Consider the following 15,220-nt stretch of genomic DNA (forward strand, 5'->3'; position numbering starts at 1 on the left):
CTTCCTCCAAATCCAATTCCTTACTTGCTCTTTTTTTTAATAGCTTTTTTTATAATTCCTAGTTTGCAACTACCCAAGCTTACTGCCATCAGTTGCAAACTTACTGCCATCATCAAATTCAGGGTTTTTCTCAAAGAAGCTTGGGCTATTAATGAAGCCATTACTCTCACCTTCTTCATATACTGTAATGATTTAAGCACTTTAAAAATACTTTGTTTTCCCTTTGGCTCATACTACCCCATTTTGCTTTAATGCACTTCCACTTCGCCTGCGTGCAACAGCACTATTTCTATGCATATTTCAGTGCACCATATGGATATGAGTCTTTAGAACCCTTGCCCTTTGCATTTTCATCTTTTTTTTTTTAGAGGAATTACACATTGCCTCTTCGTGGGAATACACTTTTGCATCTCCAGCTCCTAGTGCCTCGTCATGCTCTTTTCTCAGTAGCTTCCTTAGCCCCCCAAACTTGCTTTCTCAAGTGAAAATCTTTTCCCACTGAACAACTTTGCTGTTGCTGTCAGTGCAGCCCCCAAACACCCACGCTTGGCCCTCAGCCTCACTCTGTCTCCCTGAGGAGTCCCCCTCGCTCTCCTGCTGACAGATCCATTCCCCCAGCCCCCAGATCTCAGCGCCTTGTCCTTCGCAGGACACTTTCTGTCACGTCTATCCACCCGGCTGGACAGACAGCACGGCACCGTGTCCCGGCGGTTTTCGATGCTGACTAAAAGGACTTCGGAGGTGGTGTGGAGGGCGAGCTCAGAGGCCTCTGCGCCTACGCCTGGGGAGGACACCGCGGTGACCTTGGCGTGCACCTGCGGCCTGCCCAGGGCGGGGGGAGCCGGCCGGCGGGACCCCGAGCGCCGGCAGCCGGGCAGCGCCGGAACGCCCCGGGCGGCCGCCTGCGGGCGGGGGCGGCGTGGCGAGCGAGGGGGCGGCGTGGCGAGCTCGGCCCGGCGCCGCTCCGCGCCCGGCGACGGCGCTCAGTGCGCAGGCACGGCGCGGCAGCGAGCGGCGCTCCGGGCCGTACATAATACGTGGTGTCTGGGGCCGGCGTGGCGCAGAGCGGAGATGGGGCCGGGGCGGGACAGCCGCAGCTAGCGCCGCCAGCGCAGGGCTCGCCGGCCAAGGGCAGCGCCGGGAGGGACAGGTAACCGCGGGGCCGCCGCTCCGGCCCCTCGGCAAACTTGGGCTCGGCACTTCGGCGGGGCCCCCGTGGCCGCCGGCGGGATGACGGCGAGAGACGGCGCGGAGCATCCCGCGGAAGGCACCGGCCGCCCGGCTGGGAGGGGGCTACAGCGCAGCCCCGGGCGTCGCCTCCCGGCTGGGGAAGGACGCGGCTGTCCCCGGGCAGGCTGGTGCCGCGCTGCCCCGCCGGGGATCGGGGATCGGGGAGGGGGCGGCCGGGACGGGCTTTCCTGTGCCACGGGGCACCGCCGCGCCGGGAGGGTCTCGGCGCCCGAGATCTCGTCGGTGTGCGAGAGCTGCGGAGTTCTTCCGCTTCGGCCGGAAAACGGGAGATGGAGAGCATCCCGCTCCGGCCCTTGGCGGCGGCGAAGCGGGCAGGGCCGCGCCCCGGGAACACAGGAGAAGGTGCCGCTCGCACCCCCCGTGCAGGGCAGGGGTGCAGAAGTGTCCCCGGGAGGCTGCCGGACACGCCGGCTATGCCCAGGGCAGCGGCGGCAGGTGCGCACGGCAGCGCGCAGCCCCGAGCCAGGGCAGGCACGGCACCGGGACGGGCGGAGCGCTGCTCGGCCCGCCGCTGGCCCGGCAAGCGCTGCCGGCTCAGGAGGCATCAGAAAGGCCACCTCGGAGACTGCTGCCAAAGGCAGGCTGCTTATGCCAGTGTTCCGCCTTCACAAGGAACGCTCTCTGTAGGGAAGGACTGGAAACATGGCTCTTTGAACAGAAGGGTCAAAATATGTAAGTCTGAGGAAGAGGGAGGGCGACATCCACCTGTGCGAGCCATCAAAATTCGTGGCTTACATTCGGTGGCGGTGTGGTGTCACAGAGCAATGACACATCTTTATTTCCTTTTGTCTTGCTTTTTAAATGCCAATTCCTTACATTTTTATTTTTTTAAATGTGCTCAACCCTAGCACAAGAAAGCAAAGTATTTGGAAAATTTATTGGGTAATTTTTCATGGAGCTTGCTCGCTCATCTTTTAATCTGTCTATTCACCAATCCAATCACATCTGCCCAGATCAGCAGAGGATAGTAAACCTCAAAGTAAACAGGACAGCTTTTGCCATGGAAACAAAAGTTGCTAGGGGATGGATTGCTACTATGCAGTGGCATGCTCTGAAGCTGTGATCCTATATCCCACATTTTCTGAAGCACCTTGGGTTTAGGCACTGAAAAATTTCATGATTAAGCTGCTTCTTTCAGCCTGGATGCATGTTTTCACATCGTGCATAACACAGATTTTGGTAACAGCGACTCTCTTTTTAGCAAAAGTTTCCCAACATTTCAGTGTTTAGTTTCCCAGCCCTAAAGGCGAGACATGCAAATACACATCAACGCTCAAGAGATCATAGCTACTGCAGTATTTATTCATCCAATGTAAATTGATGCTGTGACACGTTTCCTTCTTACTTGTGGAGAACTGTTTTCCTTATGACTGTTTCAGTTCCTGTGTCCTTTCTGCAAGTAGCAAGAACATTACATTTACATTGCAGCTGAGAGAAGAGACCATTTTAGCCCAGATTACCAGTCTCCTTCATATAGGGCTGGAGAGCCTCCTCTGCTCTCCTCTCCTCAAGGGCAAGATATTTTGCAAAAGATAGGAAATTACTTATAAGTGGAAGAGTCTGACCATGAAGAAAATGTTCAGCAGATTTGATATTATCCAGTGCTTGAAAAGAATTAATTATTTTGACAGTCCTTTTACTTTTTTTCCCCTTCCATTTTAAAAGGTCATACTACTTGATGCTATCACAACTCTTTCAAGCATAAGATCACTCCTTTGTTTTCTATTTCACCTTCCAGCTCTTATTTATCATCTTGCTCATATACCTGACCAAAACCAACTATTAGCCTTTTAGATTGCTAAAGTAAAGAATCTAAGTGTCATGTAAATGATTCCAGCTTGTATGGTCCTTACAGGCAGTTATTCATCAAGCTGTTAGAAACACTGCATCCTCCTTTTTCTCTCTTGACTAAACCTACAGACAGTGCAATGAATGCAAGATCATGTTTATTCATCTTTCTGTCATGTCACATTGAGATTTTTCTTAAATTAATCACAATAACTAAAGCTGCTGGTTCAGACTCAGCACTGTGCATCACCTCCTCTCTGAATGCTCCTGGTGGCAGCTGGAGTAACACAAGCAAGCTTTGGCAGGTCATATCATCTGGTCATGTTAATTCTGGTTCTTCCCTGTGTTGACCTTATGGAGTCACTCACACTTGGGGAAAATACGTGCCATTCTGCTCATTATATGATGCTAAATTTGCTTACCTGAATGATTTAAGTTGGCCAGGAGTTAAGCATAATAAATTAAGCAGGTAAGGTTGATGTGAGAGTAAAGATCTAAGGACCCAAGAGAATGAGTCCCTGCAGAACTTTAGTTGACCTCTTTACTTTATTCTCTTTCTAATGTGTGAGATGGAGTCTTTGCTTAACCAAAAAAAGGGTTGAGGGATATGGATGTAAAATGTTCTTATCATTGAGTTTTAGGCACAGTGACCCTGCTATAGAGAGAGCTGGGGCAGCTATGGTAAATGACACAAATTTTTCCTCTTCTTCCCCCCTAAGGTATGATTATGAGGTGGGCAGAACTCTGGTTTTATGAGAACTCCTCAGTACTCATGCTGTTAAAGATGGCAGCTAGCTGTTGAAGAAATGGTAACAGTGAGAAAAGCGAATAAACAGCAGGAGTCATTCCTGAGGGAAACAAAAAGAGCTCTTTTACAGAAAAACAAACAGCCTCCAAAAGTAGAATAACTTACAGCTTTTCCCCACAATAGTTCAGATTATATACTTATATACATACCACAATTTTGGGGAGTTTTTGTACCTCAGAAAATGATCGTGTTCAAAACTTCATAGCATGGTAAAAAAGCTCAACAAACTGTCCGTGTTTTTGACTGGGGTAAAGTTCATTTTTTTCTCAGTAGCTGTTACAGTGCTGTGTTTGGGATTCAGGATGAGAACAGCATTGATAACATGCTGATGTTTTGATTGTTGCTTCATGCTTGCCCCAAGCCAAGGAGCTTCTCAGTGTCTCATGCTCTGCCAGTGAGGAGCTGCACAAAAAGCTGGGAGGAAGCACAGCCAGGACGCTGAGGTAGCCAAAGGGGTAGAGGTGGGCAAGTGGCTGCAAGGTGCTTAGCTGCCAGCAGGGCTTAAACCACAACACAAATGAATGTTTTTCAATATATTAACTGTAGTTGGAAACATCAGTATTAGCTGTATACAGCTTGACACAGGGTGGCCCCAGGGCCAGGGTCTCCCTGCTCCCATGGTGAGCAGCTGGTGCTACCCAGGAGCTTCCTGCTGTCTCAAGGTCTCTTTCCACCCCAGCTGTGTTTCTTCCTCTCCTTGGAAGGCCTGCACCTTGAGCACACTCTGAAGGGCACTGGTGCTGTACTATGAGCAGAGAGCAAGCCCATCCACAGAGTTGGAGAGCACTTAAATTTCCTATGGTGGCTGAGGTGCAAAAGGGAAACTTGCAGGGGCTGCAAAGGCCATTTGGGGTTCAAAAATGGGGCTCCTGACAGAAGCTGTGCTTGGTGCTACCCCTGTTGCTCTGGAAAGCTCAGTCACCAGCAATGTTCCCTCTGGCCCTTGGCAGGTCCCCTAGCAGCATGTGGGCTGCTTCCTCCACTGGGTCATGACTTCTGTGAGAGCCTTCAAACCTTGTCAATGAGTTGTAAGAGAGATATTTGCAACTCTAAGATGTTGAGATCATGAAATCCCAAACTAAATGTATATTATATATACAAAATAAATAAAACCCCAAGGTAACAGGTTTCTGTAAAGAGGACAAAGCAAATGCCTCTTTATTCCTGAGCCAAGAGCACAGATATTCACAAAGGCTGGAAGTTCAATGTTTATACCAGCAGTGATTTCTAGCAAAGCCAGCCAAAAGCTCCAGTCAGACTGTTGCTATTCCCCACTATTATTTTTTGGACTCTCCTTAATTTGAATGCTTGTATACCCAGGTACTTTGTTCTCAGCAAGATCACCCATTCCCAAAGGGCAGAGGTCTGTAGGGCTGCAAAACTAGGAGGTCCCAGCTGCCATGAGCACATCAAACCTCCCTGCCTCTAAGGGAAACTGCTGTGGAAAGCTGATGTACTGCTTGAAGCTGATGTAAATTGAGCCATGACATTCAGGTGCAAGTCCTGATTAACAGTTTCCTTTGGACTACCGCTTTCTGAACTTCTTTAAAGAGAAGCCAATCAGCTTAAGTAATGTTGAGCTGTAGCTCGGGTTCTTTTTAGGGGCTTGTATTATTTCAGTGTATTCAGTAGCATCACACCTGCGCAAGCAAGTTCAGGCCTTGGACTTGCATAGTTAAATATGGATTTTGTGTGTTAGAATTTCTGTGAAGTGGAAGGAGTAGGACACTTTGTTGGTACTTTTCACAGTGGGCAAAATTCTGATTTTATTAAAGTCAACAGGAGCTTGGGCACCAACTTTTCCAAGAGAGCAGTACTTTGCCAAAAGTTTAGTATTTCCTTTTCACTCTCATTGAGCAGATTGATGCTGTTATGGCATTGCTTTTTGCCCCTTTTTTTTTTTTAACTGTCCCTCTTTCTAAGAGTCTAAGTTATATACTCTTTTAGTCTGTCCAGGACTTATTTTGCCTCTGTTTCCCCTGGCTGTGAATGGTATATCAATGCTTAGTCCTTCACTTCAAAAGCTCAGGAAAAAAAACATTAAGAAACGCCTCTTACCCAGCAGTTTGGAAAGTTCCTAAGGTGGCAAGCTCCAGTTAACTGACAGAGACAGTCTGGAAGAGACACAATACAAGCCCTTGAGGGATGCTGGTTTTTGTTACCTGGCGTATCCTGCTTTTTCAGTCTCCATGGAAACACAGTAGCACATTAGTGTGAAAGATGGGGAGTGAGCACCCTGTGTATGGGAGGGAATGTTCCCTGCAGCACCTTTGGGTTATGCTGTGCCAAGTCACTGAGTTCCTTGGGTTTGCTTGAGCTGAGTCACTGCATGCAGCTGTACCCAGCTCATTTCTTGGTTTAGAAAAAATGAAGGAAAGATCTCTCCTGGGCAGTTTTTTCATCACATCTTTGTTGTTTCATCACATCCCCAAACATCATGTTTGGAGAGTTTGCAGCCATCTTTGCTCTCCTGCCACAGCGATAATAATCTGCTTTGCTTGAAACCTCTCGTTGCAGGTAGGAAGGATGAGCTCCTATGCTGACATCTGCGGGTCCAAGCACACGCAGGGCAGCACTGAGGGAGGGTACCAACGCTACGGAGTTCGGTCCTACCTGCATCAGTTTTATGAGGACTGCACAGCTTCAATTTGGGAGTATGAGGATGATTTTCAGATCCAGAGATCGCCGAGCAGGTGGAGCTCTGTATTCTGGAAGGTACTACCTGTTGCTTTTTACTGGAGAGAGAAACTCCCATTTCAAGACTTTCCCTGTGTAACTACTGGTGTTAAGTATTTGTACAGAAAGGCCTTTTGTTGCTCAGTTTTGCCTGACATGGCCAAATGACTATGTCTGAAAGCAGGGCACCCTTAGCAAAATATGTCAGCTCCCTGACATCTTTGGATCATCTAGTGTCTCTGTCCCAATGTCACTGAAACACCAAAGTCTTGTCTGGGAGCCCCACATACATCTTGAAAATGTAGTTTACCTCGGCTCTGCACCCATAATAGTCCTGCAAGACTGTGGAAATAGGACTGTTAGGTTAAGAGCAGGTTGTGACTTAGGGATCAAGAAAACCTAAAGATCTCCATTAAGGTCAGGGTATTTGACAGAACTGGAGAAGAGCAGAGGTTGGGTGGGGCCTATGAGGTCATTCAGTCCCTGCCCCCGTGATGATCACTACCCCCAGGAACTTTACGGGTGAGCCAGATTTTGTACTTAGACTTGAAATATGCTGTAAACACTCTGTCATCTGCTCATGGCAATAGTAACTTCCTTCTAATCCCTCCAAAAGAATGACATCTCATGAAGTAAAAGCAAGTGGTGGATATGACAGACTAGAGCAGGGACTTAACTGTTGGTGCTAACCACCATCTAAAATTAAAGCTAAAGAAATTACCAGCTACACAGCACTGGGGTTAAACTGTGATCTTCTCTCTGATGGGGCCTTTCAACATGAAATGCTATTTAGAGATAGCTATGCACATTCCATTCTTTCCAGAAATGTCAATACTCAATTATATGAGTTGTAAAAAGACAGTTTTTCGATATATTCTAGTTCTGCTAGGACCTCATATATCCTAAAAAAAAAACCTCCTAGGAGAAAGAACTGTGTCTGCAAGACACAGTGAAAGATAAATGCCTCCTAGGAGTGCTTCCCAACTGAAAACTGAAAAGGGAAATGGAAAAACTGGAGATTAATTAGGATTTTGTTTGTTTGTTTGTTTGTTTTCCAGGTCGGACTCATCTCTGGGACGGCTTTTATGCTGATAGGTGTAGCTGTTCTTGTAGTGGGTTTTCTTGTGCCATCGAAAATTGAAGCCCTGGGGAAGGATGATTTTGTTGTTGTGGATACCCGTGCTGTTCAGTTCAATGGGTCCCTTGATATATGCAAGCTGGCAGGAGCAATCTTGTTCTGTGTTGGAGGGTCCACCGTGGCAGCGTGTCTGCTGATGTCTGCTTTTGCTAAAAGTTACTCCAAAGAAGAGAAGTACCTCCAGCAAAGATTTAAAGAGAGAATAGCTGATATAAAAGCCCATGCAAACCCAGTCACAAAAGCGCCAGCACCAGGAGAATCAAAGATACCTGTCACTTTGTCCAGAGTTCAAAATGTCCAGCCTTTATCTGAAACCTGACCTTTCCTTTAGGTTTTGTTGTTTTGTTTCTCTTGTAGATCACTTTAACTGGAAAATATCAGCCCTTGTTGGCATCTGTGCTAGTCAAATAAAACATTGAGTGCTCTGCTATATAAACGTGCAGCTAATGGGGAGGCTGCTGTGGTAAAAGTTTAAGATTGGGGAAAAGGAAATTATGTGATTAGACCTGTGACCAATATATTTAGTATATTTGAACCTTTTAATACGTGTGGGTCCAGTAAGTTCTCTCAACAATGATTAGGTGTTTAGCTTATCAGATTACATCCGTGGAAAACCTAGGGTGCATTTATAACAGCTGTACCAGGAATACCCTACATCCCACTATTTAAAGTTTAGATTAATTTTCTATTTTTTAAATTTTGTTAATTTGTTTAATATTTTTGCCTTTAAAATACTGTTCAGTCTTACATTTCCCTGGTTTTGCTGTCTGGGAAGCCAACATTCTGCCCTTGTGATTTGCACTTGTCCTCCTGTCACATGCTACAGTCTGTATCAAAGTAATACTGCACAGGTAAAACATACGTGTCAGTGAGAGCCCTTAATTTGATCCTGGCAGCATGTCACTTCCCAGCAGTGTTACTTTCTGGGAAAGGCATGTTATACTTGATCCTGATTTACAATTAACCTGTGCTAAAGTGCCACTTTTGTCTTAGTCATTGCCATGTTAACAAAAACTACAAACAAAATAAAGATAAGGAATTCCTGTGGGAGGAGGAACATCACACTTGTGTGTCTTTGATATTGTTTCTTTCATTATATTGTATTATGTTTGAGGCTAATACACAATGTTTTCATTTTGTCTGGGTGAGGATGAATAAATGTGGTTTGACAAGCCCAGGCCCTGTGTTCTGTCAGTACATCAATGCCATGTTAGATGATCTCAACATACTTATCTAAAGACATTTTAAAATGCTGTTTATATTTTTATAGAGAATAGAAAAAGTTATGCTTAACCAGATACATTTGTGTAAATGCTTACCTAAAGACTTGTCCTTTCATGGAAGACCCCTAATTATTTTCTCACCCAGGGCAATTATTTCACTGTCTTAATCTATGGATTTAAATCAAACTGTATGAATAAAGATGTGACATTTGTACTCTCTGACAATATGTGCCACCTTATAGTTCTGTCTATTTTTTGAATGGATTGAATAAAATTCTAGGCGTGAGCCAACCATGGATTTTGTGAAAAGTTTCTTTCTAGTCAAAAAAATTTAAGAGCTCTGTTTAAAGGAGAAATCAGCAGCTGAAACTCACACATTCTCTTAATGCAATCTGTTTTCATCTTCTAGTGGTGAGGAAGCCACTTTGGTACTAAATCAAACAGATTTTGCCACAGTTATGACAGGAATGTGGTAAGAACTGTGCTCTTTCCCTTGCTCATAAACATTTTGTGGCCTGTGACGCTCAGTTCATACTTACAACTTCAATAAACCAGATCATCTGTGTTTGAAAGTTGCAGCTGAATCTGTAATAATTATTAGGACTGACAACACCATGGGAAGTAAAATTTTCTTCTGCAAAGAAAGTTCCCATCTGGGCAACACAATTGGAGAGTCCAAGCATTAGCACTGAAAAGATGGGAGCTTGTCGCATGCACACTGTCACAGAGAATGGAAGAAAGTAGCTGTTAAGGCATCTGGCAATTCACTGGCGCCCATATATTAGAAATACAAAAGCACACTGCACCCAATACTTCAAAATAAGACTGTTATCTCGGCAGAAGTAGATAAAGTGATGCTAAAGAGGAAAAGACCAGAAGACTGGCAAGGTGAGACGCTCTGTATTTATAAAGAAAGCCATCAAGGACAGGGGAGAGGGACTTAAGGCACATGGAAGGATGGGGAGAGGCTGTTACTGTTGCTGTTTGTTAGTTATTCCAGGTAGAGAGCATCCTCAGCATTTCCTGTCTAGATTGCTAGGAATGTTGTTTACTGCCATTGGCTTTCACTGGTGTTGGGCTATTGGTGTGTGGGCAGCAGAGTCAAGCTGTCCTAGCCTTTTCAACTGAGACTTTTTAATAGTGCATGGAGGAAATGTGACATTTTAAGGTTTAAAGTGAAGTTCACAGAAGATGAGAGCGAGGCCTCCTGTAGTTTTACTGAATCCCTTCTTTCCACCTGTCTTTGATTAACACTTTACTGGAAATTTGATTGAAAACCCAGCTGGAAAACAAAGCAGAGGTTGGACTAGTTCACACAAACTAGCTATATGGGTATGTAGTTCTCTTTAAAACACACTCCACTTGGAGATACACATATGCAAGTGTCACTAAATTTTCATCCAGAGGACGACTGACCAAACAGGTAATTGATAGAGCTGATCCGAACATAGGTTGTCTGTCACATTGCACAGAACTGAACATGCTTTGATAGTGCAAAAGCAGGTGAGTCATGGCTTGGCATTACCCAGGTGCTAGCGGAAAAGAAATACCCTTGGGGATCTTACTGAAGCTTGCTGGCATAGGAAGCACACTTGGGATTTATCAGCAGCAGCAAAGCTGATAATGTTGTCATGGCTAACGTTGCCACACACGTTTCATCTCATTAAACCCTTATTTCAGTTGCTTAGAGCTCTTCTGGAATTGAGACCTCCAGAGGCTGCAATCCTTCACAGCAGAGAATCAGTGCCACACAGGGCTTTTGTAGAAATATTGAGCAGAAAATTGCGCTGTTAATGTTAAGCCACGTAGTGGAAAGTTTAAGACACATCAGAAACATTTTCAAGATCCATTTTCTTGGAATGTTTTTAACACCTTCACCCTTTAGTGCAGGAACTAAAGCGTCAGCAAAAGGCAGTGGAAATGTACTGCTTGCTGTTCTTATGGAAAATACCTGTGATACAGCCTCCAGCTGGGGAGCAGCAAGAGGCAGTCATGCTCCCAGGGAAATTCCTAGTGAGGTTGAGGGCAATCTGTCCATGCACATATCATTTCCCTACCATGTAACTTTTTCACTTTCCCCATCCCCACTTAATTGTAGCACACACACACTCGACTGTGGGACTGCCTGGGACTTCCCCTTCAAGCATTGACTGCCATCATCTTTCCAAAGTGCACATTAATGGACACCCTAGAGCAAATAAAATAAGGCTTAAGCAGCCAAGCTCTTCTTTTTTCAACCCTTTGACCTCTCTGCTCCAGAGGCTGCTTTCAGTTTCCTCATGCTCACCTTATTTCTTGTCCCTCTTCTAGTGTCATTTAGCTTAACATTACAGTACAACCCCTCCCCACCCAACACCATTTTCTCTTCAATTGTAGTGAGAGAAATCACAATTTTCATCTGAGGGGTAATCACTAGCTTAATTTTGGTTAATACATGCTGTCCTGAAGGTTAGCTCTGCTTCCTCAGCACAGTGTACAGAAAAGGCTTCTCTCTAACATCTGTTCTGTCCTCTGCTCTCCAGGCTGTCTCGACCCCTTTATTTTCCATTTTTTTCCCAGTGCATGGTTAATCACAGGCAAAAGGCAGAGACAGAAGCATTCGTCCTCTTGAGCTGCCTGTAAGCAGATTTAATTCCCAGTTTCAGCTACAGGCTCAGCCTGCTATTTCCAAGTATGAGATTTTTAATCATGCACAATTACAAGCAAACAGCTCTTCATGAAAGCAGCAGCAGCAGAATGGGGAGGCTGCAGAGAGAAAGGTTTGGCAGGGGGAGAAGCAGCACAACCTGAGCACCAGAGAGGCCACTCAGCCCCTGACGACATGAAATGCAAAGGAGACAGCAAAAGACTGCAAGTACTTTAGCTGGGTGCACTTTCCCAGCAGGTTTCTACAAAAGGTCTAAGAATTGAACAATTTTGGTAAAATAAGGGAATTAGCGCTTGGGATTATTCAGTGCTGACCAGTTGAGCTGCCATTACACAGCAGGCTGCCCTCTCAGCTCACTACATGCCAAGGGTAAAGAGACAATAAAATACAAGCTGCATGAGCAGGCTTTGGGGGCACAGCCTCATCCCTTTCTTGTCCTACCCCTTCCACAGCTGAAGGAAGCGACATCACTAAAGAGCATCACCCTGCACCAGTCATTTGGGGGTAATGCCCAGGCACCTCTTAGAGAAACAATGTTTGAGTTTTGCCAGTTCATCCCCATGGGACAGTTTGTCCCAGAGGAACATAACTGTAAATGGAAAGACCCACCCAGTCTCCTCCTATTTCAAATATTTAGGGACTGTGATCCTTCTGGAGCCTTCTGGTCTCTGGACAAACAATCCATCCACCCCCTCATTTTTCTTCAGTTCTTATCTGGGCGTGTGGCAGACCACACAGTGTGCATTTTCGGCATCAGTTCACTTGATGCACATTAAGCAGGGTAAACCTTAGTTTTGCTGTCAAATAATTTACGGAGGTATTGGGATGAGAATAACCTCTGCATATTGACAATAGGTGAGGCAAATACTTCTAATAGCCCTTCAGAGAAAAACGCCAGCACCAAATAACTTCTTTTATTGGTTTTTTCCTAATTATTTACAGCTGATTTTTGAAGACACCCTTTTTTTCTCCATAATTTACTATTCATAGACTTTTGCAAGTACAGATGGGAGATCAGTTTTAAACAATGGTAATAAGTTAGTCGATTTTAAAATGTATGTTATGCTGCTCCAGCAATTTCAGCCTCAAAACTCATGGCACTCATGGCTTCAGGCCATTTCCTAGCGAAAGGCACCCTTCAGCCTGAGGCTAGAAGATATGGTGGTGATGGTGTTGGTGATGGTGTTCAGGGGTCAAGAGGCCTTTCTGGAATGTCATTATTTCCTGCCTCTGGTCACCTAATGACTTGAGCATCTGCTGCCCTTTCCCTCCCTGCCTCCTCCAGGAACCTCAAGCCCTGACAATTCCTTCCTAAAGCCTCCTTAGCAGCAGGGGTGAGGTGAGAGGGACTCCTGCCCCAGGAACATCTTGGAGGGATGCAAAATGTGCCTTCCTGAGGTGGCAGCACAGCGCAGGTAGGTCTGCAGCACAGGCTATAGGGAGATGAAGGGGAGAGGGGCAAGAAGGAAGGAATTCCCAGGGGAGAACTGGTGAAACGCAGCATTTTAAGCATCAGTTTGGTCATCTGTCAATGAATATCAGAAGAGACAGTCAGTGAATATTGAGAGCATAGAAAAACTTCATGCAGGTCTAAAACCTGTGACCAGAAAATCTAAGTACAGTGGTTAAAATCTTCATGGAAGTAGACATTTAAAAACACTCAATCAACTTTAACATCAATATTCTGGCCTCCTCAGATAGCTAGACAAGCATGAGGACCTTATTGTTGGACAAGTGCATTATAGCTAGTGGAGGACACATTTTTCTCTTTAGTATACTATGATAAAGAAATCTTTTCGGATAGCTCTTGCTCAGAATGGGTTCAGCTCTCAACTGACCTCTTGAAAAGCCACTTCTGAAATTGGAGCAAGTTTGTTCCAAGACAAAAACTCTCACTTCAAAGACTACTGAACAAAGCCACCATCTCCAAGGAGAATCAGAGAGTGCCCCAGTATTCCTCACATACAGGCTGGCTGGATCTCTGGCTCCCTGCTTTGTAAGGTCACAAACGAGTGGGTTCCTCTGCACCTCCCCTTGCATATCAGAGATGACTGAGCAGGCCCTGAGCAAGGTACACCATCAATGCAAAGCAGAGCAGAGGCAGTCACTGAGACCCAGGACAGCCACAGGAGACAGTGAGAGCTCCTTTCAGCTCTGGCCTGTAGCTCAAACTTCTAGGGCAGAGGCAGGTCCAGCACTTTTCCACAAATCATCATAGCAGCTATGTGAACTCCCACATGCCCCTGAGGGCCAAGGTCTCAGATTTCCCCAGAGGGAGACATCACCATCTTATGACATGGGACAAGTAGTAGTAGGAGTTTTGTCCCTTGCAGTGAACACCAGTTCAAGAGAGACGATTGCAGCACATGCAGTCAGCCCCTCTTTAGCTTAAAATCACAACAGAATGGATGGCAAAGAGTATGTGCTGACCTTCAGATGATCATGTAACTGGAAAGTGATAAATTGAGTTTGTTGGTTTAAACATGTCTTGTATTTAACCATAGGTCTATATGACCTGAAATAAATCTTTGCCCTGACATGGAGCATTGCCTGGGTCCTCTGCCCTTCCTTTTCCCCTCCAGCACAGTGACTGCCCTAAGCATTGATCTCTGAACTAGACTGCTCTCTCTTGATGCACCATTTGTGTTTCACCTAAGGTATGACAGGAAAACATCCTCCAGATCACACAGAAGTTCACCTGCCTGAACCATTGGCATAAACCTTAAAGGTCTCAGCTTGAAAGCAGCTCCAGACCTGATGGCCAGATTATTTTGTCTCTGCAGATGCATTCATGGCATGTGTGTTGAGAAGGCTCTGGCCTTTGTTGTCTGGTGTGCTGCCAAGTCTCCTCACAGAGGCTGCCTGTGAGCAAGCAGGCATACACAAGGCAGGTCCCAAACCTCTCTCCAGGAGCAGCGCAGACCAGGCCATCAAGTCCTTATCTTTAAAACACCCAGCTGTGGATCACACAGACATTGGTTTAGAAGAAATTCAAAGCATACACCAAAGTATCTCCAGATGTGCTCTGGAAGGAGGCTGCTGCCCATGCTTCCTGTGCATGTCAGGCCTCTTCTGAGGGGCACACCCAGCAAAGTGCAGAGAACAGAGATGTCAAGGACTGCAGTCTGCATGCCACGTATAAGGGAACTAATCTAGCACTGGCTTATATGCAGGACTGAGCAGTTAAAGGAGCAAAGCTGCTGTGAGCACCCCATGGATCCCAATACCCATGGACACTTATGCCACTGACACGTGCATCATTCCTTTTGGTACAGGAGTTCTCATAAGGTGGTGTTGTGCATAGTCTTTTTCACTTGCTGGAGGCTTTCAGAGGAGCAGGCATTTGTCTGAAGCAGTGGCAAACACCGCTAGGTCAGTCAGCACATCATGATCTGTTTCCCCCATGCACCAGCCAGGCCACTGCCCAGCACTTACCCATGCCCAGCAGCCATGGTCAGGCACCCTTTGCAGCACCAGGGCTCTCCCTGCCGTGGAACACTAGTGGAACATCTGAGTGTGGAGAGGTGCTAGTGAGAGAAAAAGGTCTTAACGCCAATACTGAGGCCTTTAAGATGAACTACCTGTCCCCTCTTCCCTCCCCCCTGCCCCCCCAAAAAAACAACAACCCAAACAAACAACCCCCATTATTTATGCAAAAAGTCCTCTGCTTCATTTTCCCCACAGAAAAT

The 15,220-nt window shown here is 45.9% G+C and overlaps 1 protein-coding gene across 1 annotated transcript; it reads left to right on the plus strand.

Annotated features, from left to right (window-relative positions):
* The first annotated feature begins 1,016 nt into the window (after positions 1-1,016).
* NRSN1 (neurensin 1) lies at positions 1,017-9,182 on the plus strand. Its single transcript, XM_085051695.1, has 3 exons — positions 1,017-1,150; positions 6,365-6,562; positions 7,582-9,182. Exons 2-3 carry the CDS (start codon positions 6,374-6,376, stop codon positions 7,978-7,980), a joined length of 588 nt encoding a protein of 195 aa, XP_084907821.1. The 5' UTR covers positions 1,017-1,150; positions 6,365-6,373; the 3' UTR covers positions 7,981-9,182.
* Positions 9,183-15,220: the final 6,038 nt, after the last annotated feature.

Source organism: Lichenostomus cassidix, chromosome 2 (genome assembly GCF_008360975.1).
Source record: "Lichenostomus cassidix isolate B80296 chromosome 2, HeHo_3.0, whole genome shotgun sequence".
In the NCBI taxonomy this organism is placed as follows: Eukaryota; Metazoa; Chordata; class Aves; order Passeriformes; family Meliphagidae; genus Lichenostomus; species Lichenostomus cassidix.

What these genes read in the sequence shown, in the direction of transcription:
- NRSN1 (XM_085051695.1), top strand. Translation starts at nt 6,374, where the DNA reads ATGAGCTCCTATGCTGACATCTGCGGGTCCAAGCACACGCAGGGCAGC. An exon ending in GGAGCTCTGTATTCTGGAAG is followed by an intron (nt 6,563 to 7,581) that starts GTACTACCTGTT and finishes TTTGTTTTCCAG; the next exon opens with GTCGGACTCATCTCTGGGAC.